At 39.6% G+C, this 22,448-nt stretch overlaps 1 protein-coding gene across 1 annotated transcript in view; it reads left to right on the forward strand.

The window, feature by feature from the left end:
• Positions 1 to 22,448, forward strand: part of LOC115117438 (relaxin receptor 2-like) — a 244,117-nt gene that overhangs the window by 112,236 nt on the left and 109,433 nt on the right. The window contains exons 7-9 of the mRNA XM_065004938.1: positions 2,151 to 2,222; positions 11,164 to 11,235; positions 21,345 to 21,419. Coding sequence (XP_064861010.1) covers positions 2,151 to 2,222; positions 11,164 to 11,235; positions 21,345 to 21,419 — 219 coding nt within the window. The remainder of the gene's footprint in view (positions 1 to 2,150; positions 2,223 to 11,163; positions 11,236 to 21,344; positions 21,420 to 22,448) is intronic.

Consider the following 22,448-nt stretch of genomic DNA (forward strand, 5'->3'; position numbering starts at 1 on the left):
CAGGGTGAAAGTTTTAAAGATACCCTGTCCAATCATCAGATCGTTTATTCAAGGCAGTTTGATTGATTACCTGTATAGTGCATTATTTTTGACCAGGGTGAAAGTTTTAAAGATACCCTGTCCAATCATCAGATCGTTTATTCAAGGCAGTTTGATTGATTACCTGTATAGTGCATTATTTTTGACCAGGGTGAAAGTTTTAAAGATACCCTGTCCAATCATCAGATCGTTTATTCAAGGCAGTTTGATTGATTACCTGTATAGTGCATTATTTTTGACCAGGGTGAAAGTTTTAAAGATACCCTGTCCAATCATCAGATCGTTTATTCAAGGCAGTTTGATTGATTACCTGTATAGTGCATTATTTTTGACCAGGGTGAAAGTTTTAAAGATACCCTGTCCAATCATCAGATCGTTTATTCAAGGCAGTTTGATTGATTACCTGTATAGTGCATTATTTTTGACCAGGGTGAAAGTTTTAAAGATACCCTGTCCAATCATCAGATCGTTTATTCAAGGCAGTTTGATTGATTACCTGTATAGTGCATTATTTTTGACCAGGGTGAAAGTTTTAAAGATACCCTGTCCAATCATCAGATCCTTTATTCAAGGCAGTTTGATTGATTACCTGTATAGTGCATTATTTTTGACCAGGATCCTTTATTCAAGGCAGTTTGATTGAAAGTTTTAAAGATACCCTGTCCAATCATCAGATCGTTTATTCAAGGCAGTTTGATTGATTACCTGTATAGTGCATTATTTTTGACCAGGGTGAAAGTTTTAAAGATACCCTGTCCAATCATCAGATCGTTTATTCAAGGCAGTTTGATTGATTACCTGTATAGTGCATTATTTTTGACCAGGGTGAAAGTTTTAAAGATACCAGGGTGAAAGTTTTAAAGATACCCTGTCCAATCATCAGATCGTTTATTCAAGGCAGTTTGATTGATTACCTGTATAGTGCATTATTTTTGACCAGGGTGAAAGTTTTAAAGATACCCTGTCCAATCATCAGATCGTTTATTCAAGGCAGTTTGATTGATTACCTGTATAGTGCATTATTTTTGACCAGGGTGAAAGTTTTAAAGATACCCTGTCCAATCATCAGATCGTTTATTCAAGGCAGTTTGATTGATTACCTGTATAGTGCATTATTTTTGACCAGGGTGAAAGTTTTAAAGATACCCTGTCCAATCATCAGATCGTTTATTCAAGGCAGTTTGATTGATTACCTGTATAGTGCATTATTTTTGACCAGGGTGAAAGTTTTAAAGATACCCTGTCCAATCATCAGATCCTTTATTCAAGGCAGTTTGATTGCTGAATGCTGTGTGAATTAACATTGTGCTAAAATTGTATCATTTTGGATGAAGATAAAAATGATGAGCTACTAAGGGCTGACTCACTATTTTTGAAAAGGGAAGGAGAAAGGAGGAAGGAGAAAGGAAGGAGGAGGAAGGAGAAAGGAAGGAGGAGGAAGGAGAAAGGAAGGAGGAGGAAGGAGAAAGGAGGGAGGAGGAGGAGGGAGGGAAGAGGGGGAGGGAAAGGAGGAGGGGGAGGGAAGGAAGGAGGAGGAAGGAGAAAGGAAGGAGGAGGAAGGAGAAAGGAAGGAGGAGGAAGGAGAAAGGAGGGAGGAGGAAGGAGGGAAGAGGGGGGAGAAAGGAGGGAGGAGGGAGGAGGGAGAGGAAAGGAAGGAGGAGGCAGGAGGAAGAAGGAGGGAAGAGTAAGGAGAAAGGAGGGAGGAAGGAGGAGGGGGAGGAAGGAAGGAGACGGGAGAAAGGAGGGAAAGAAAGGAGCGAGGAGTAAGTAGGGAGGATGATTTTTTTGTCATTTATTTTTTATTTAACATTTATTTAACTCGGCAAATCAGTAAAGAACAAATTCTTATTTACAATGACTGCCTACCCCGGCCGATGCTAGGCCAATTGTGCGCAGCCCTATGGGACTCTCAATCACAGCTGGTTGGGATACAGCCTGGAAACTAGGTGGGAGGAGGGAGGAGAAAGGAGGATGTTTCTCATCTGATTGTCTGTTTGTGTCTTTGTTGTGTAGGAGGAATAAAGTTCAGTAATATTTTTTTATATATTAACTCTCTCTCTCTCTCTCTCTCTCTCTTTCCTCTCCCTCCTCCCTCCCTCTCTCTCTCTCAGGTTTCTCAGTGAGAACTCCATCTCATCTCTCAGCCCGGGTGTGTTCAGTGATCTCCATAATTTATGGTGGCTGTGAGTACAGAGTTGGTACACTGCATACACACACACACACACAAATACAGCAGACTGCATCAAAGGGCGGATTTGGGCCGTTCTGCAGTGTAGACGGTAAAAGAAACCAGCTGAGCCTGTATCACCATATTTCTCTTTTATTAGACGTTATCACAGAAGAATGCAGCTCAAAGTAATCCATTTGATCACATCAAAAATGATTAGAAACTCCTCTTTGTTTTATATCTTTGTTTTGAAAGTCCAGAGGTTTTGAGTAAAAATCCGAGGTGGGGTCTTATTTTAGCAGAACAGAGATAACACATTGAATTGCATGTCACCGGAAGAAATGGCAGCAGTTTTACTATTTGTAACTTATTTTGTACATAATGTTCCTGCCACCGTATCTTACGGCAAAAAAAGAGCTTCTGGATATCAGGACAGCGATCACTCACCTCGGATTAGACAAAGATTTTTTCTTCAACAAGCAGAATGCACAGGATGTACTTCAGACACCCGACAAGGCCAGGATCCCGTCATTGGCAAGAGAAAGAGACGCAGGTACAGAGGACACAGAGCGGGGTTCCTCGTAAGGATCCGCAGACGGCGAGTGGGAAAGCTGCCGTTACCGTCAATATTACTTGCCAACGGGCAATCATTGGACAATAAATTAGACGATGTACGATCACAAATATCAACCAATAGGACATCAGAAACTGTAACATCTTATGTTTCACAGAATTATGGCTGAATGATGATATGGATATTCGGCTAGAGGGATATACGCTGCACCGGCAAGATAGAACAGCACACTCCGGTAAGACGAGGGGGGGGGGGTCTGTGCATATTTGTAAACAACAGCTGGTGCACTAAATCTAAGGAAGTCCCTAACCCGGGACTCTAACCCAGAAACGTATAAGAAATCCTGCTATGCCCTCCGACAAACCATCAAGCAAGTGTCAATACAGGGCTTGAATACAAGATTGAATCGTACTACACCGGCTCCGATGCTCGTCTAATGTGGCAGGGCTTGCAAACTATTACAGACTACAGAGGGAGGCACAGCCACGAGCTGCCCAGTGGCACGAGCCTACCAGACGAGCTAAATCACTTCTATGCTCGCTTCGAGGCAAGCAACACTGAGGCATGCATGAGAGCATCAGCTGTTCAGGACGACTGTGTGATCACACTCCGTAGCCGACGTGAGTAAGACCTTTAAACAGGTCAACATTCACAAGGCCGCAGGGCCAGATGGATTACCAGGACGTGTGCTCAGGGCATGTGCTGACCAACTGGCAGGTGTCTTCAATGACATTTTCAACATGTCCCCCTGATTGAGTCTGTAATACCAACATGTTTCAAGCAGACCACCATAGTCCTTGTGCCCAATAACACAAAGGCAACCTGCCTAAATGGCTACAGAGCGGTAGCACTCACGTCAGTCCCCTCCTGTACTCCCTGTTCACCCACGGCCAGGCATGACACCAACACCATCATTAAGTTTGCAGACTACACAACAGTGGTAGGCCTGATCACCGACAACGACGAGACAGTTTATAGGGAGGAGGTCAGAGACCTGGCCGGGTGGTGCCAGAATAACAACCTATCCCTCAACATAATCAAGACAAAGGAGATGATTGTGGACTACAGGAAAAGGAGGATCGAGCACACCCCCATTCTCATCGACTGGGCTGTAGTGGGGCAGGTTGAGAGCTTCAAGTTCCTTGGTGTCCACATCACCAAAAAAATAGAATGATCCAAACACACCAAGAGGGCACGACAAAGCCTATTCCCCCTCAGGAAACTAAAAATATTTGGCATGGGTCCTCAGGTCCTCAAAAGGTTTTACAGCTGCAGCATCGAGAGCATCCTGACTGCTCGGCCTCCGACCGCAAGGCACTACAGAGGGTAGTGTGTGCGGCCCAGTACATCACTGGGGCTAAGCTGCCTGCCATCCAGGACCTCTACACCAGACGGTGTCAGAGGAAGGCCCTAACAATTGCCAAAGACTCCAGCCACCCCAGTCATAGACTGTTCTCTCTCCTACTGCATGGCAAGCGGTATCGGAGTGCCAAGTCTAGGTCTAAAAGGCTTCTCAACAGCTTTTACCCCTAAGCCATAAGACCCCTGAACAGGTAATCAAATGGCCTACCCGGACTATTTGCATTGTCCCCCCCAACCCCTCTTTTACGTTGCTGCTACTCTCTGTTTATCATAAATGCATAGTCACTTTAACCATACCTACAGTGAGGGAAAAAAGTATTTGATCCCCTGCTGATTTTGTACGTTTGCCCACTGACAAAGAAATGATCAGTCTATAATTTATATGGTAGGTTTCAGAAATAATCCAGAAAAACGCATGTCAAAAATATTATAAATTGATTTGCATTTTTGACATGCGTTTTTCTGGATTATTTTGTTGTTATTCTGTCTCTCACTGTTCAAATAAACCTACCATTAAAAGTATAGACTGATCATTTCTTTGTCAGTGGGCAAACGTACAAAATCAGCAGGGGATCAAATACTTTTTTCCCTCACTGTATATGTACATACTACCTCAATTAGCCCGACTAACCGGTGTCTGTTTGTAGCCTCGCTACTGTTATTTTTCACTGTCTTTTTACTGTTGTTTTTATTTCTTTACTTATCTATTGTTCACCTAATACCTATTTTTTACTTAAAAATCGCACTGTTGGTTTGGGCCTTTGATTTGAAGTGTTCCAAAAACATGTTCCTTTACATGTGAAATGTCACGTGAAGTGTTCCAAAAACATGTTTTTTTTATAGTGAGTTAAAACCTACTGTTTTCCAAGTATTGGAAAAATCTTTAAATATATTTCTACAGCAGAACTGTATCTTGTCAGTAAATATACAACAATAAGTACGCAGAAAAATTCAAATAAAATCAATTTCAAGGAGAATTTTGAATTACTTTCTGAATTGAGTGGAAGTTACTGTAAATGGAATTGACCGGTACATTTGGGATATAACCACACCTGGGATTTGAACTCACAACCTCGTAGACAGTAACTTGTTTCCTCCAGGTCTGTAGCCATGACAGAGATCAGCCACAGATATTTGTTGTTGTCGCAAGAATACATTTCTCCACTTGCTTAAAGTTACCCGGAATCAAGTCAATAATTGTGCAATTATCTGACAACACCAGCTAAAAAGTAACATTGCTTCAGAGACACTCGACACAGAATAAATCAGATCATGCGTGTTCCAACTTGTAAACTAAGCTTCATGGGATTTCTGTTAATGCTGCTCTGTGCAGCAAATTGCAATTTCCCCTTCCTGATTTAATGCCTGGAGAGGCTGTAACTCAGTTCCACTTCTGACACCGCCAAAGCAAACACTATGCAGGCGTCAGCTAGCATGGACCTGATTGATACAGCCCAATGTGTGCATAAATGCTCTCGGGATTTAAACTTGCAACATTTTGGTTTGGAGTGCATTAATATCTCGGCAGAGCCACCAAGAACACACACTGTAATATATATGAGTACAGTTACGTTCCCTGGTGTACAAAAAGGGTCACATGTACACACACGGTATGTATTAAATATAATGGTACTAGGGTAGATGTGTGGAAAATCTAGTATAATGGTACATCTTTCTACCCAATGTATTAAATATAAAGCTGCATTTGTAGCCTTGTGGGAATTTACCAGTCGTAAATACCAGTTGGATGCATTTCACGTGCTTTGAAATCGTTGGGAAATGACAATTGTCTAATGGCCATCAAGCTGTATCAACCAGACACTAAAAGTACAGCTATCATGCTTGTAAACAAATTATATAGTCAAAGAACCATATTAATAGATTGCTTTTTATAAATAATGTTTTGTTTTTCACATTTAACTGACGTAAATGCTGTTATCGAGGTCATTTCCTTAGTAGGTATGGGAGAAGTCAGAGCTCAGGGACGAGAGACGCGTTTCACACTAGTTGTTACCAATTGGAGGGCCGTTCCAGATTCTTGTTTCCAGTCGTATGTGGTAAAATCCCACTTACGGACACAGCATTAGGTACAATCATTAGGTACTGCATTTTGAAATGTAGGTGGGAGCAATGCTCATTAGCATTTATTCCATTGTTTTTGCCCGTTTTGCATGTTATTTTGGCATTAGTACGTGTCACATTTAATTTTGAAAACAATGTAAAAACATGTTTTTTTTACTGACTTACTAAAGCCACATACAAACGTTTGCTTTCTTGAGTAAGGCAGCTCCAAAATGCAGATGTATCAGCCTAGCTCAGTGCTTTCTGTGGTGGTGGGGCAGCCAGAGGAAAATACGGAGCGTAGGGGTTGGTAATGTTCTCTAGTCGTGCCGTGATTGGCTCAGTGTTCTGTTACTCATGGGGACACTACCTCACCGCAAAGTCTAAGGGTTAGAGCTCGAAAATTCAAGCCCCTTGGGTGCTGCCATAGAGTTACATTAGAAGTGCCCGTCCAAGAAGCCCCTCTACAGACCCTGTTTCGTTCCCAGGCTGTGTCCCAACCAGCTGTGATCTGGAGTCCCATAGGGTGGCGCACAATTGGCCCAGCGTCGTCCGGGTTTGGCCGGTTTAGGCCGTCATTGTAAATAATAATTTGATCTTAACTGACTTGCCTAGTATAAAAAAAAGTAGTGGTAAGATGTTGGGACTCTGCGGTTGGGACAGCTTTATGTAGGGCCTAACCGTTTGTGGGCACCGTTCTTCATCATTATAGTGCAATTAATGTATTGTTTAGTGTTGTGTTGTGTAGTGGCTTTGCTGGCATGCATCTAAAACAATTTTTTTGTAGATTTCCCCACCAAGATTTAGTAGTAGTTTCCAGTTAAGAAACTTCTGTCACGATGACTTCTTCACAGTGCAGCGTATTACTGATATACAGTGGTTTGCGAAAGTATTCACACCCCTTGGCATTTTTCCTATTTTGTTGCCTTACAACCTGGAATTAAAATTGATTTTTTGGGGGGGGGGGGGGTGTTGTTGATTTACACAACATGCCTACCCCTTTGAAGATACAAATAAAAAAATGGTGATACAAACAAAAAATAAGACCAAAAAACAGAACTTGAGCGTGCATAACTATTCACCCCCCCAAAGTCAATACTTTGCGGTTCTGCTGGCGTACAGCAATCTTTAAGTCATACCACAGATTCTCAATTGGATTGAAGTCTGGGCCTTGACTAGGCTAGGCCATTCGAAGACATTTAGATGTTTCCCCTTAAACCACTCGAGTGTTGCTTTAGCAGTAGCTTAGGGTAGGGTAAATGACCCTAGCAGTAGCTTAGGGTAGGGTCAATGACCCTAGCAGTAGTTCATTGTCCTGCTGGAAGGTGAACATCTGTCCCAGTCTCAAATCTTTTGAAGACTGAAACAGATTTCCCTCAAGAATTTCCCTGTATTTAGCGCCATCCATTGTTCCTTTAATTCTGACCAGTTTCCCAGTCCCTGCCGATGAAGAACATCCCATCACTGTGGGGATGGTGTTCTCGGGTGATGAGAGGGCTTGTGCCAGACATAGCATTTTCCTTGATGGCCAAAAAGCTCAATTGTAGTCTCAAACTGACCAGAGTACCTTCTTCCATATGTTTGGGGAGTCTCCCACATGCCTTTTGGTGAACAACAAACGCTTGCTTATTTTTTTCTGGCCACTCTTCCTTAAAGCCCAGCTCTGTGGAGTGTACGGCTTACAGTGGTCCTATGGACAGATACTCCATTATCCTCTGTGGAGCTTTGCTGCTCCTTCAGGGTTATCCTTGCTCTCTTTGTTGCCTCTCTGATTAATGCCCTTCTTGCCTGGTCCATGAGTTTTGTTGGGCGGCCCTCTCTTGGCAGGTTTGTTGTGGTGCCATATTCTTTCAATTTTTAAATAATGGATTTGATGGTTCTCTGTGGGATGTTCAAAGTTTCTGATATTTTTTTATAACCCAAACCTGATCTGTACTTCTTCACAACTTTGTCCCTGACCTGTTTGGAGAGCTCCTTGGTCTTCATAGTGCCGCTTGCTTAGTGATGTTGCAGACTCTGGGGCCTTTCATCAGGTGTATATACTGTATACTGACATCATGTGACAGATCATGTGACACTTAGATTGCACACAGGTGACTTAATTGAACTAATTATGTGACTTCTGAAGGTAATTGGTTGCACCAGATCCTATTTAGGGGCTTCATAGCAAAGGGGGTGAATACGTGTTATTTTTTTCATTTCACTACACCAATTTGGACTATTTTGCGTTTATCCATTACATGAAATTCAAATAAAAGTCTATTTAAATTACAGGTTGTAATGCAACAAAATAGGAAAAACACCAAAGGGGGTGAATACTTTTGCAAGGCACTGTATTCTCTTACACCGTTTACAGAACAGACGGTGTCAAAGGAGGTGCTCTACTTTCATCTGCATAACCATCAAACACTTAAACTGCTACAACACTTCCACTGACGGTTGGCACAAATACACATATATTTACGCACGCCCCCCACATATGCTAATGACCCCACCAGTACATTGCCCCCACCTATCAAAGTGCAGTGATGATCATACCTTATATTCAAAATATTAAGTAGAAAATGTCCCATTATACCTACGAGATACCAAAATGTACCATGTTCATATGTTTACCTGTGAAGTGTACCTGTGAAGTGTACCTGTGAAGTGTACCTTTGACCTTTTCATACCCTTTTCATACCCTACCCTTCCGACCCTACCCTTCATACCCTACCCTTATTTTTGAGAGAGTCAGTATATGGTCCTGGTGGCACTGCAGAAACTATCAACTAGCAACCAAGAGGTTACAAGTTCAAATCCCTGAATAATGCATGCATACTCTATGTCAACTTTCCTTGAGAACTACAAGTTTAATGTTGATGTTACCTTGGTGGTGATAATTGGACAATTATTCTGGGCAGCTTTTAGCAAAGTGCAGAAATGCATTCTTGCCAATAGGTCTGTGTCAATATCTCTTTTACACTGATGCTTCTGGTGGTGTAAGTGCACTGTAGCAGGACATTTCAAGTTGCTTACAACCAGTAGGTAAGGAGTTCAAATCCCATTTAAGACAGAGTCCCAATTGTGGTTACACTAGAAGATTTGACAGTAGTTTAATTCAGAATACAGCAACAAACTGTACATTTATAGAAATAACACCTTCAAGTTGTTGTATTTACACTGAACCAAAATATAAGTGTAAGGTGTTGGTTCCATGTTTCATATTCTGAAATAAAAGACCCCATACATTTTCCATATGCACAAAAAGTTTATTTCTCTCAAATATTGTGCACAAATGTGTTTACATCCCTGTTAGTGAGCATTTGTCCTTTGCCGAGATAATCCATCCACCTGACAGGTGTGGCATAACAAGAAGCTGATTAAACAGCATGATCCTTACACAGGTGCACCTTGTGCTAGGGACAATGAAAGGCCACTCGAAAATGTGCAGTTTGCTCTCAGAATACAATGCCACAGATGTGTCAAGTTTTGAGGTAGCGGGCAATTGGCATGCTTAATGCAGGAATGTCTACCAGAGCTGTTGCCAGAGAATTTAATGTTCATTTCTCTACCATAAGCCACCTCCAATGTCACTTTAGAGAACTTGGCAATACGTCCAACTGGCCTCACAACTGCAGACCACGTGTAATGACGTTGTGTGGCTGAGCGGTTTGCTGATATCAACGTTGTGAACAGGGTGCCCCATGATGGCAGTGGGGTTATGTTATGGGCAGGCATAAGCTACGGACAATCAACACAGTTGCATTTTATCGATGGCAATTTGAATACACAGAGATACCCTGACCAAATCCTGAGGCCCATTGTTGTGCCATTCATCCACCGCCATCACCTCATGTTTCAGCATGATAATGCACGGACGGCCCCATGTCGCAAGGATCTGTACACAATTCCTGAAAGCTGAAAATGTCTCAGTTCTTCCATGGCCTGCATACTCACAGACCTGTCACCAATTGCGCATGTTTGGGATGCTCTGGATCGACATGTACGACAGCGTGTTCCAGGTCCCGCCAACATCCAGCAACTTTTCACAGCCATTAAAGAGGAGTGAGACCAACATTCCAGAGGCCACAACAGTATGATCAACTCTATGCGAAGGATACGTCCCTTCCTCTTTTTTAAGGTATCTGTGCTCTGTGGCTCAATCGAGCAGATTCATTGTTTTTCTTCATTGTTTTTCATAGTTTTCTTAATTGAGCACATTGAAAGCTTCTTTGGATATGCTCATATTAATAGTTTGTGGTCATTATTTGGCTGAAAGCACAATCAGATATGCCATTAAGCTACGTATTGTATTTAATGTAAAGCAAATCTGTTGTATTGTGTAATTTCTCTGTAGGGTTAGACTGTGTTGAATAAATGTATGACATCTGTTGGCACTTTGGATGTATTTTACTTTATATGGTCTTTGGTTCTCTCTCTCTCCATAACTACTGTAAGGTCTTTGGTTCTCTCTCTTTCCATAACAGTACCGTAAGGTCTTTGGTTCTCTCTCTCTCCATAACTACTGTAAGGTCTTTGGTTCTCTCTCTCTCCATAACTACCGTAAGGTCTTTGGTTCTCTCTCTCTCCATAACTACCGTAAGGTCTTTGGTTCTCTCTCTCTCCATAATTGTACCGTACGGTCTTTGGTTCTCTCTCTTTCCATAACTACCATAAGGTCTTTGGTTCTCTCTCGCTCCATAACTGTACCGTAAGGTCTTTGGTTCTCTCTCTCTCCATAACTACCGTCAGGTCTTTGGTTGTCTCTCTCTCCATAACTACCGTAAGGTCTTTGGTTCTCTCTCTCTCTCTCCATAACTCCCGTAAGGTCTTTGGTTCTCTATTTCTCTCTCTCTCCATAACTACCGTAAGGTCTTTGGTTCTCTCTTTCTCTCTCTCCATAACTGTACCGTAAGGTCTTTGGTTCTCTCTCTCTCCATAACTACTGTAAGGTCTTTGGTTCTCTCTCTCTCACCAGGGTGCTGGATCACAACCCCCTGAACAGTGTTTCCCAAGACACCTTCACCGGCCTCACCTCCCTCATGTTCCTGTGAGTAGCACACACACACACACACACACACACACACACACACACACACACGTAAAGATGCACGTGCATACACACACAAACACACATTGTGTTGGACGAAGGAAATATAATATAATTAATTTACGTGTCATTCATTTTCTTTGTCATAACACATTGTTTTTCTTCCCTCCTTAACAAGATATCACAGTCTGACTTCATGTTCCGACGTTCTTTGATAAACATGTAAAAATGTAGGCATACAGAAACAACTCTGTGGCTAAGTCTAGGCTTTCATTCAGACTGGGTTAAGGTCTGGCACAGGGTTAAGGTCTGGCACAGGGTTAAGGTCTGGCACAGGGTTAAGGTCTGGCACAGGGTTAAGGTCTGGCACAGGGTTAAGGTCTGGCACAATTCTACGGTTAAGTGAAGGATTAAAGTTTGGGATAGAGGTAAAACTTTAGGCCTCCATTCAGACTGGGTTAAGGTCTGGCACAATTCTACGGTTAAGTGAAGGATTAAAGTTTGGGATAGAGGTAAAACTTTAGGCCTCCATTCAGACTGGGTTAAGGTCTGGCACAATTCTACGGTTAAGTGAAGGATTAAAGTTTGGGATAGAGGTAAAACTTTAGGCCTCCATTCAGACTGGGTTAAGGTCTGGCACAATTCTACGGTTAAGTGAAGGATTAAAGTTTGGGATAGAGGTAAAACTTTAGGCCTCCATTCAGACTGGGTTAAGGTCTGGCACAATTCTACGGTTAAGTGAAGGATTAAAGTTTGGGATAGAGGTAAAACTTTAGGCCTCCATTCAGACTGGGTTAAGGTCTGGCACAATTCTCGGTTAAGTGAAGGATTAAAGTTTGGGATAGAGGTAAAACTTTGGCCTCCATTCAGACTGGGTTAAGGTCTGGCACAATTCTACGGTTAAGTGAAGGATTAAAGTTTGGGATAGAGGTAAAACTTTAGGCCTCCATTCAGACTGGGTTAAGGTCTGGCACAATTCTACGGTTAAGTGAAGGATTAAAGTTTGGGATAGAGGTAAAACTTTAGGCTTTCATTCAGACTGGGTTAAGGTCTGGCACAATTCTACGGTTAAGTGAAGGATTAAAGTTTGGGATAGAGGTAAAACTTTAGGCCTTCATTCCGATTGGGTTTACTAAAACTTTTGTGGACAGATGGTGGAGCTCCGGCTCCGAAGACTGCGTGTTCAATCCCAGTACGGGGCACTCATTTAAGTATTTGTGCCTTGTATCTGGAGTGGTCTCTCGGTCCCTCCCTCTGTCATTCCTTCACACTGTCTTTACGTTGTCTTTACTTGTTTATTGATTGTTCACATCTCATTTTGCATTTAAAAAAATAAAAAATCATTCTGCATTCAAACATAAAATATATTCTGAGTATGAATAATAAACTAATAGTAAGTCTAGGGACGTGATGCATTTCAGAATGGTAGGTTAATTTTGTGGGCCATTGGCTCCAAAACACAATATAACAAAATTCAACTCCGTCTCCTCCTGAGTCTCATTGAAAATATGATAGTGGTTTCCTTCTCTTTTTCCTTTTGTCCTCTCCTTTACTCCTCTCCTTACTTCTTTCCTTACTCATCTCCTTATTCCTCTCCTTACAGCTCTCCCTTTACTCCTCTCCTTACTCCTCTCCTTATTCCTCTCCTTACTCCTCTCCTTACTCCTCTCCTTACACCTCTCCCTTTACTCCTCTCCTTACTCCTCTCCTTTACTCCTCTCCTTTACTCCTCTTCTTTTCTCCTCTTCTTACTCCTCTCCTTACTCCTCTCCTTACTCCTCTCCTTTTCTACTCTCTTTTCTCCTCTCCTTACTCCTCTCCTTTTCTCCTCTCCTTACTCCTCTCCTTAATCCTCTCCTTTTCCCCTCTCCTTACTTCTCTCCTTTTCTCCTCTCCATTTACTCCTCTCCTTACTCCTCTCCTTACTCCTCTCCTTACTCCTCTCCTTTTCTACTCTCTTTTCTCCTCTCCTTACTCCTCTCCTTACTCCTCTCCTTTTCTACTCTCTTTTCTCCTCTCCTTACTCCTCTCCTTTTCTCCTCTCCTTACTCCTCTCCTTTTCTCCTCTCCTTACTCCTCTCCTTTTCTACCCACTTTCTCCTCTGCTTACTCCTCTCCTTTTCTCCTCTCCTTACTCCTCTCCTTACTCCTCTCCTTTTCCCCTCTCCTTACTCCTCTCCTTTTGTCCTCTCCTTACTCCTCTCCCTTTACTCCTCTCCTTACTCCTCCCCTTACTCCTCTCCTTTTCCCCTCTCCTTACTCCTCTCCTTTCCTCCTCTCCTTACTCCTCTCCTTACTCCTTCCTTTTCTCTCTTTTCTCCTCTCCTTACTCCTCTCATTTTCTCCTCTCCTTACTCCTCTCCTTAAACCTCTCCCTTTACTCCTCTCCTTACTCCTCTCCTTACTCCTCTCCTTACACCTCTCCCTTACTCCTCTCCTTATTCCTCTCCTTACACCTCTCCTTATTCCTCTCCTTACACCTCTCCCTTTACTCCTCTCCTTACTCCTCTCCTACTCCTCTCCTTACTCCTCTCCTTACACCTCTCCTTATTCCTCTCCTTACACCTCTCCCTTTACTCCTCTCCTTACTCCTCTCCTTACACCTCTCCTTATTCCTCTACTTACTCCTGTCCTTTTCTCCTCTCCTTACACCTCTCCCTTTACTCCTCTCCTTACTCCTCTCCTTTTCTACTCTTTTTTCTCCTCTCCTTACTCCTCTCCTTTTCTCCTTTCCTTACTCCTCTCCTTTTGTCCTCTCCTTACTCCTCTCCCTTTACTCCTCTCCTTACTCCTCCCCTTACTCCTCTCCTTTTCACCTCTCCTTACTCCTCTCCTTTCCTCCTCTCCCTACTCCTCTCCTTACTCCTCTCCTTACTCCTCTCCTTTTCTGCTCTCTTTTCTCCTCTCCTTACTCCTCTCCTTTTCTCCTCTCCTTACTCCTCTCCTTACACCTCTCCCTTTACTCCTCTCCTTACTCCTCTCCTTACTCCTCTCCTTACACCTCTCCCTTACTCCTCTCCTTATTCCTCTCCTTACACCTCTCCTTATTCCTCTCCTTACACCTCTCCCTTTACTCCTCTCCTTACTCCTCTCCTTACTCCTCTCCTTACACCTCTCCTTATTCCTCTCCTTACACCTCTCCTTTACTCCTCTCCCTCCTCCTTACACCTCTCCTATTCCTCTCCTTACTCCTGTCCTTTTCTCCTCTCCTTATTCCTCTCCCTTTACTCCTCTCCTTACTCCTCTCCTTTTCTCTCTTTTTTTCTCCTCTCCTTACTCCTCTCCTTTTCTCCTTTTTTCCTTTTCCCCTCTCCTTACTCCTCTCCTCTCCTCTCCTTACTCCTCTCCTTTTCTACTCTCTTTTCTCCTCTCCTTACTCCTCTCCTTTTCTCCTCTCCTTACTCCTCTCCCTTTCCCCTCTCCTTTCCCCTCTCCTTACTCCTCTCCTTACACCTCTCCCTTTCCCCTCTCCTTACTACTCTCCTTTTCTCTTCTCCTTTTCTCCACTTTTTTCTCCATTCCTTATTCCTCTCCTTACTCCTTTCCTTACTCCTCTTCTTACTCCTCTCCTTTTCTCCTCTCCTTTTGTCCTTTCCTTACTCCTCTCCTTACTCCTCTCCTTTCCCCTCTCCTTACTCCTTTTCTTTTCTCTTCTCCATTTCTCTATTCTTTATTCCTCTCCTACTCCTTTCCTTACTCCTCTTCTTACTCCTCTCCTTTTCTCTTCTCCTTTTGTCCTTTCCTTACTCCTCTCCTTACTCCTCTCCTTTCCCCTCTCCTTACTCCTTTTCTTTTCTCTTCTCCATATCTCCACTCCTTTTCTCCACTCCTTGTATTCATTATTCCTCTCCTTACTCCTTTCCTTACTCCTATCCTTACTCCTCTCCTTACTCCTATCCCTACTCCTCCTTTTCCCCTCTCCTAACAAAAATAAACTCTGTCTCCTTCCCCTCTCCTTACTCTTTTCCTTTTCTCTTCTCCTTATCTCCACTCCTTATCTCCACTCCTTATCTCCACTCCTTTTCTCCATTCCTTATTCCTCTCCTTACTCCTCTCCTTACTCCTCTTCTTACTCCTCTCCTTTCTCCTCTACTTACTCCTCTCCTCATTCTCCTCATCATTATGTTCTCCTCACCTGTATCTTTCTCTTACGTTGTTGTAGAACTATGTTCAACACAACTCTGTCTTTCTCACTCACTCTCGTTATTTGCTCACTCGCTCTAGTTCTCTGTCTTGCTCACTCGTTCTCCCTATCCCTTTCAAGTTTTTAAAAAATGTATTTATTTATTCATTTATTTTCACCTTTATTTAACCAGGTAGGCCAGTTGAGAACAATTTCTCATTTACAACTGCGACCTGGCCAAGATAAAGCAAAGCAGTGTGACCAAAGACAACACCACAGAGTTACACATAAGAAAACTTACCGTCAATAATACAAAAGAAAATAAAAATTGAAAGATCTACAGTGTGTGCAAATGTAGAAGAGTAGGGAGGTCAGGCAATAAATTGGCCATAGAGGCAAAAATAATTACAATTTAGCATTATTACTGGAGTGATTTATGTGCAGAAGATGATGTGCTAGTAGAGATACTGGGGGTGCAAAAGAGCAAGAGGGTAAATAATAATATGGGGATGAGGTAGTTGGGTGGGCTACTTACAGATTGGCTGTGGGTACAGTGATCGGTAAACTGCTTTAAACAACTGATGCTTAAAATTAGAGAGGGAGATATAAGACTCCAGATTCAGAGATTTATTTTTTAAATATATATATATATAATTATTTATTTATTATATTAATATATTTGCCACGTGCACAGGATACAACAGGTGGTAAAACAGTTCAGTGGAATTCTTACCTTGAGAGTTTTTTCCAAACAATGATGTAATGATAATAATATAGATCATATTAATATAGATCATAATAATAATAATAATATTAATATAGATCATAATAATATAGATAATAATATTAATATAGATGATAATAATATAGATAATAATAATAATAATAATATAGATCATAATAATATAGATAATAATATAGATCATAATAATAATAATATAGATCATATTAATATAGATCATAATAATATAGATCATAATAATAATAATATAGATCATAATAATAATAATATAGATAATAATAATAATATAGATCATAATAATAATAATATAGATCATAATAATAATAAAGATACTTTTAATAATATAGATAATAATAATATAGATCATAATAATATAGATCATAATAATAATAATAATATAGATCATAATAATATAGATAATAATATTAATAAAGATACTTTTAATAATATAGATAATAATAATATAGATCATAATAATATAGATCATAATAATAATAATAATATAGATCATAATAATATAGATAATAATATTAATATAGATCATAATAATATAGATAATAATATTAATATAGATGATAATAATATAGATCATAATAATAATATAGATCATAATAATAATAATATAGATCATAATAATAATAATATAGATCATAATAATAATATAGATCATAATAATATAGATCATAATAATAATATAGATAATAATAATAATATAGATGATAATAATATAGATAATAATATTAATATAGATCATAATAATAATAATATAATAATAATAATAATATAATAATAATATAGATCATAATAATAATATAGATCATAATAATAATAATATAGATCATAATAATAATATAGATCATAATAATATAGATAATAATAATAATAATAATATAGATCATAATAATATAGATCATAATAATATAGATAATATAGATCATAATAATAATATAGATCATAATAATAATAATATAGATCATAATAATAATATAGATCATAATAATAATATAGATCATAATAATAATAATATAGATCATAATAATATAGATAATTATAATATAGATCATAATAATATAGATAATAATGACAATAATAATATAGATCATAATAATATAGATCATAATAATAATATAGATAATAATAATAATATAGATCATAAAATAATAACAATAATATAGATAATATAGATAATAATAATGTAGATCATAATAATAACAATAATATAGATAATATAGATAATAATAATGTAGATCATAATAATAACAATAATATAGATAATATAGATAATAATAATGTAGATCATAATAATAACAATAATATAGATAATATAGATAATAATAATATAGATCATAATAATAACAATAATATAGATAATATAGATAATAATAATATAGATCATAATAATAACAATAATATAGATAATATAGATAATAATAATCATTTAGATCAGAATAATAATAATATAGATAATATAGATAATAATAATCATTTAGATCAGAATAATAATAGTATAGATCATATTAATAATGAAAATCATGATAATAATTGTATAGATAATAATAATATTAATATAGATCATAATAATATAGATCATAATAATAGTATAGATACTAGTAATAATAATATTAATATACATAATAATAATATAGATTATAATATTTATCATAATACAATAGATCAAAATAATAGTATAGATAATAATAATAATATTAATATAGATAGTAATAATATAGATAATAATATTTATCATAAAAAATAGATCATAATGATAATATATAATAATTTTTTAAACATAAAAAAAATAAATAATAGTGTAGATAATAGTATAGATAAATAATAATAATAATAATAATAATACAAATAATAATATAGATAATAATAATATAGATATTAACACTACCTTTCAAAAGTTTGGGGTCACTTGGAAATGTCCTTGTTTTTGAAAGAAAAGCAAAGCAAAAAAAAATCTCCATTAAAATAATATCAAATTGATCAGAAATACAGTGTAGACATTGTTAATGTTGTAAATGACTATTGTAGCTGGAAACGGCAGATTTTTTATGGAATATCTACGTAGGCGTACAGAGGCCCATTATCAGCAACCATCACTCCTGTGTTCCAATGGCACGTTGAGTTAGCTAATCCAAGTTTATTATTTTAAAAGGCTAATTGATCATTAGAAAACCCCTTTGCAATTATGTTAGCACAGCTGAAAACTGTTGTCCTGATTAAAGAAGCAATAAAACCGGCTTTAGACTAGTTGAGTATCTGGAGCATCAGCATTTTTTGGGGTTCGATTACAGGCTCAAAATGTCCAGAAACAAAAAAACGTTCTTCTGAAACTCGTCAATCTTTTCTTGTTCTGAGAAATGAAGGCTATTCCATGCGAGAAATTTCAAGAAACTGAAGTTCTTGTACGCTTTGTACTACTCCCTTCACAGAAAAGCGCAAACTGGCCCTAACCAGATTAGAAAGAGGAGTGGGAGGCCCCGGTGCACAACTGCGCAAAAGGACATGTACATTAGAGTGTCTAGTTTGAGAAACAGACGCCTCACAAGTCCTCAACTGGCAGTTTCATTAAATAGTACCCACAAAACACCAGTCTCAACGTCAAAAATGAAGAGGCGACTCCACGATACTGGCCTTCTAGGCAGAGTTGCAAAGAAAAGGCCATACCTCAAACGGGCCGATATAAAGATGAAGATGGGCCAAAGAACACAGACAGTGTGCGTTGGGACTGTGTGTGTGTGTGTGTGTGTGTGTGTGTGTGTGTGTGTGTGTGTGTGTGTGTGTGTGTGTGTGTGTGTGTGTGTGTGTGGCGCGCATTGTGACTGTGTGTGTGTGTGTGTGTGTTTTCTTTTTTTTTCACCTTTATTTAACCAGGTAGGCTAGTTGAGAACAAGTTCTCATTTGCAACTGCGACCTGGCCAAGATAAAGCAAAGCAGTGTGAACAGACAACAACACAGAGTTACACATGGAGTGAACAATTAACAAGTCAAAAACAGAGTAGAAAAAAAGAGAGTCTATGTACACTGTGTGCAAAAGGCATGAGGAGGTAGGCGAATAATTACAATTTTGCAGATTAACACTGGAGTGATAAATGATCAGATGGTCATGTACAGGTAGAGATATTGGTGTGCAAAAGAGCTGAAAAGTAAATAAATATAAACAGTATGGGGATGAGGTAGGTAAAATTGGGTGGGCTATTTACCGATAGACTATGTACAGCTGCAGCGATCGGTTAGCTGCTCAGATAGCAGATGTTTGAAGTTGGTGAGGGAGATAAAAGTCTCCAACTTCAGCGATTTTTGCAATTCGTTCCAGTCACAGGTAGCAGAGAACTGGAACGAAAGGCGGCCAAATGAGGTGTTGGCTTTAGGGATGATCAGTGAGATACACCTGCTGGAGCGCGTGCTACGGGTGGGTGTTGCCATCGTGACCAGTGAACTGAGATAAGACGGAGCTTTACCTAGCATTGGCTTGTAGATGACCTGGAGCCAGTGGGTCTGGCGACGAATATGTAGCGAGGGCCAGCCGACTAGAGCATACAGGTCGCAGTGGTGGGTGGTATAATTAAGGTGCTTTAGTAACAAAACGGATGGCACTGTGATAAACTGCATCCAGTTTGCTGAGTAGAGTGTTGGAAGCCATTTTGTAGATGACATCGCCGAAGTCGAGGATCGGTAGGATAGTCAGTTTTACTAGGGTAAGTTTGGCGGCGTGAGTGAAGGAGGCTTTGTTGCGGAATAGAAAGCCGACTCTAGATTTGATTTTAGATTGGAGATGTTTGATATGAGTCTGGAAGGAGAGTTTGCAGTCTAGTCAGACACCTAGGTACTTATAGATGTCCACATATTCTAGGTCGGAACCATCCAGGGTGGTGATGCTAGTCGGGCGTGCGGGTGCAGACAGCGAACGGTTGAAAAGCTTGCATTTGCTTTTACTAGCGTTTAAGAGCAGTTGGAGACCACAGAAGGAGTGTTGTATGGCATTGAAGCTCATTTGGAGGTTAGATAGCACAGTGTCCAAGGACGGGCCGGAAGTATATAGAATGGTGTCGTCTGCGTAGAGATGGATCAGGGAATCGCCCGCAGCAAGAGCAACGTCATTGATATATACGTGTGTGTGTGCATTGTGACTGTGTGTGTGTGTGTGTGTGTGTGTGTGTGTGTGTGTGTGTGTGTGTGTGTGTGTGTGTGTGTGTGTGTGTGTGTGTGTGTGTGTGTGTGTGTGTGTGTGTGTGTGTATTTAGTCAAAGGCAGCCACAGTAACTACTGCATCAAGAAACTTAGTTCTGCCATTCATAAAACAGGCAAACAGGCATAACGGAGCTGTTACTAGTTATAGTTGGTGAACTACATTGTTAATAGTTTTGTGACATACTGCTGTGTACCGTACACAGATGAAGAGATGTTTGACAAATTTACCTTCATCATCACATAACAGTCCCTGTAGTTTTGCCAAGGCAGCATCCAGTAGGAGTGTGTTCTCTGTTCTCCGTTCTCTATTCTTTATTCTCTATTCTTTATTCTCTGTTCTCTATTCTCTGTTCTATGTTCTCTATTCTCTGTTCTCTGTTCTATGTTCTCTGTTCTCTGTTCTCTGTTCTATGTTCTCTATTCTCTGTTCTCTCTTCTATGTTCTATGTTCTCTATTCTCTGTTCTATGTTCTCTATTCTCTATTCTCTGTTCTCTGTTCTATGTTCTATGTTCTATGTTCTCTATTCTCTGTTCTCTGTTATCTGTTCTCTATTCTCTATTCTCTGTTCTCTGTTCTATGTTCTATGTTCTCTGTTCTCTGTTCTATGTTCTCTGTTCTATGTTCTATGTTCTCTATTCTCTGTTCTCTCTTCTATGTTCTATGTTCTCTATTCTCTATTCTCTGTTCTATGTTCTATGTTCTCTATTCTCTATTCTCTATTCTCTGTTTTCTCTTCTATGTTCTATGTTCTATGTTCTCTATTCTCTGTTCTCTCTTCTATGTTCTATGTTCTATGTTCTCTATTCTCTATTCTCTATTCTCTGTTCTCTATTCTCTGTTCTCTTTTCTCTCCAAATATGTCTACAAGCTGTGTGTCTTCCCTAAGGTCACAGGTGTGTGTGTGTGTGTGTGTGTGTGTGTGTGTGTGTGTGTGTGTGTGTGTGTGTGTGTGTGCACCAGTCCCTCCATCTGTGTGTGAATGTTCATCTGTCCGTGTGTGTGTGTGTCTGTGTTCTCTAAACAACAGTGTGTGATTTCTCCCCAGCTCCATGGTTAATACATCTCTGGTGCAGCTCCCCCAGCCCAGCCTCTGTCACCACACACCTAACCTCAGCTGGGTGTGAGTATACATTTATCTATAATCCCAACCCATCTGTCTAGACATATATCTATCATCCCATCTGTCTAGACATCTATCTATCATCGCATCTGTCTAGACATCTATCTATCATCGCATCTGTCTAGACATCTATCTATCATCGCATCTGTCTAGACATCTATCTATCATCCCATCTGTCTAGACATCTATCATCATCCCATCCTATCTGTCTAGACATCTATCTATCATCCCATCTGTCTAGACATATATCTATCATCCCATCTGTCTAGACATATATCTATCATCCCATCTGTCTAGACATATATCTATCATCCCATTCTATCTGTCTAGACATCTATCTATCATCGCATCTGTCTAGACATCTATCTATCATCCCATCCTATCTATCTAGACATATATCTATCATCCCATCTGTCTAGACATCTATCTATCATCCCATCTGTCTAGACATCTATCTATCATCCCATCTGTCTAGACATCTATCTATCATCCTATCTGTCTAGACATCTATCTATCATCCCATCTGTCTAGACATCTATCTATCATCCCATCTGTCTAGACATATATCTATCATCCCATCTGTCTAGACATCTATCATCATCCCATCCTATCTGTCTAGACATCTATCTATCATCCCATTCCATCTGTCTAGACATCTATATATCATCGCATCTGTCTAGACATCTATATATCTATCATCGCATCTGTCTAGACATCTATCTATCATCCCATCTGTCTAGACATCTATCTATCATCCTATCTGTCTAGACATCTATCTATCATCCCATCTGTCTAGACATCTATCTATCATCCCATCTGTCTAGACATCTATCTATCATCCTATCTGTCTAGACATCTATCTATCATCCCATCTGTCTAGACATCTATCATCACCCCATCCTATCTGTCTAGACATCTATCTATCATCCCATTCCATCTGTCTAGACATCTATCTATCATCCCATCTGTCTAGACATCTATCTATCATCCCATCTGTCTAGACATCTATCTATCATCCTATCTGTCTAG

Source organism: Oncorhynchus nerka, linkage group LG19 (assembly GCF_034236695.1).
Source record: "Oncorhynchus nerka isolate Pitt River linkage group LG19, Oner_Uvic_2.0, whole genome shotgun sequence".
NCBI classification, from domain to species: Eukaryota; Metazoa; Chordata; class Actinopteri; order Salmoniformes; family Salmonidae; genus Oncorhynchus; species Oncorhynchus nerka.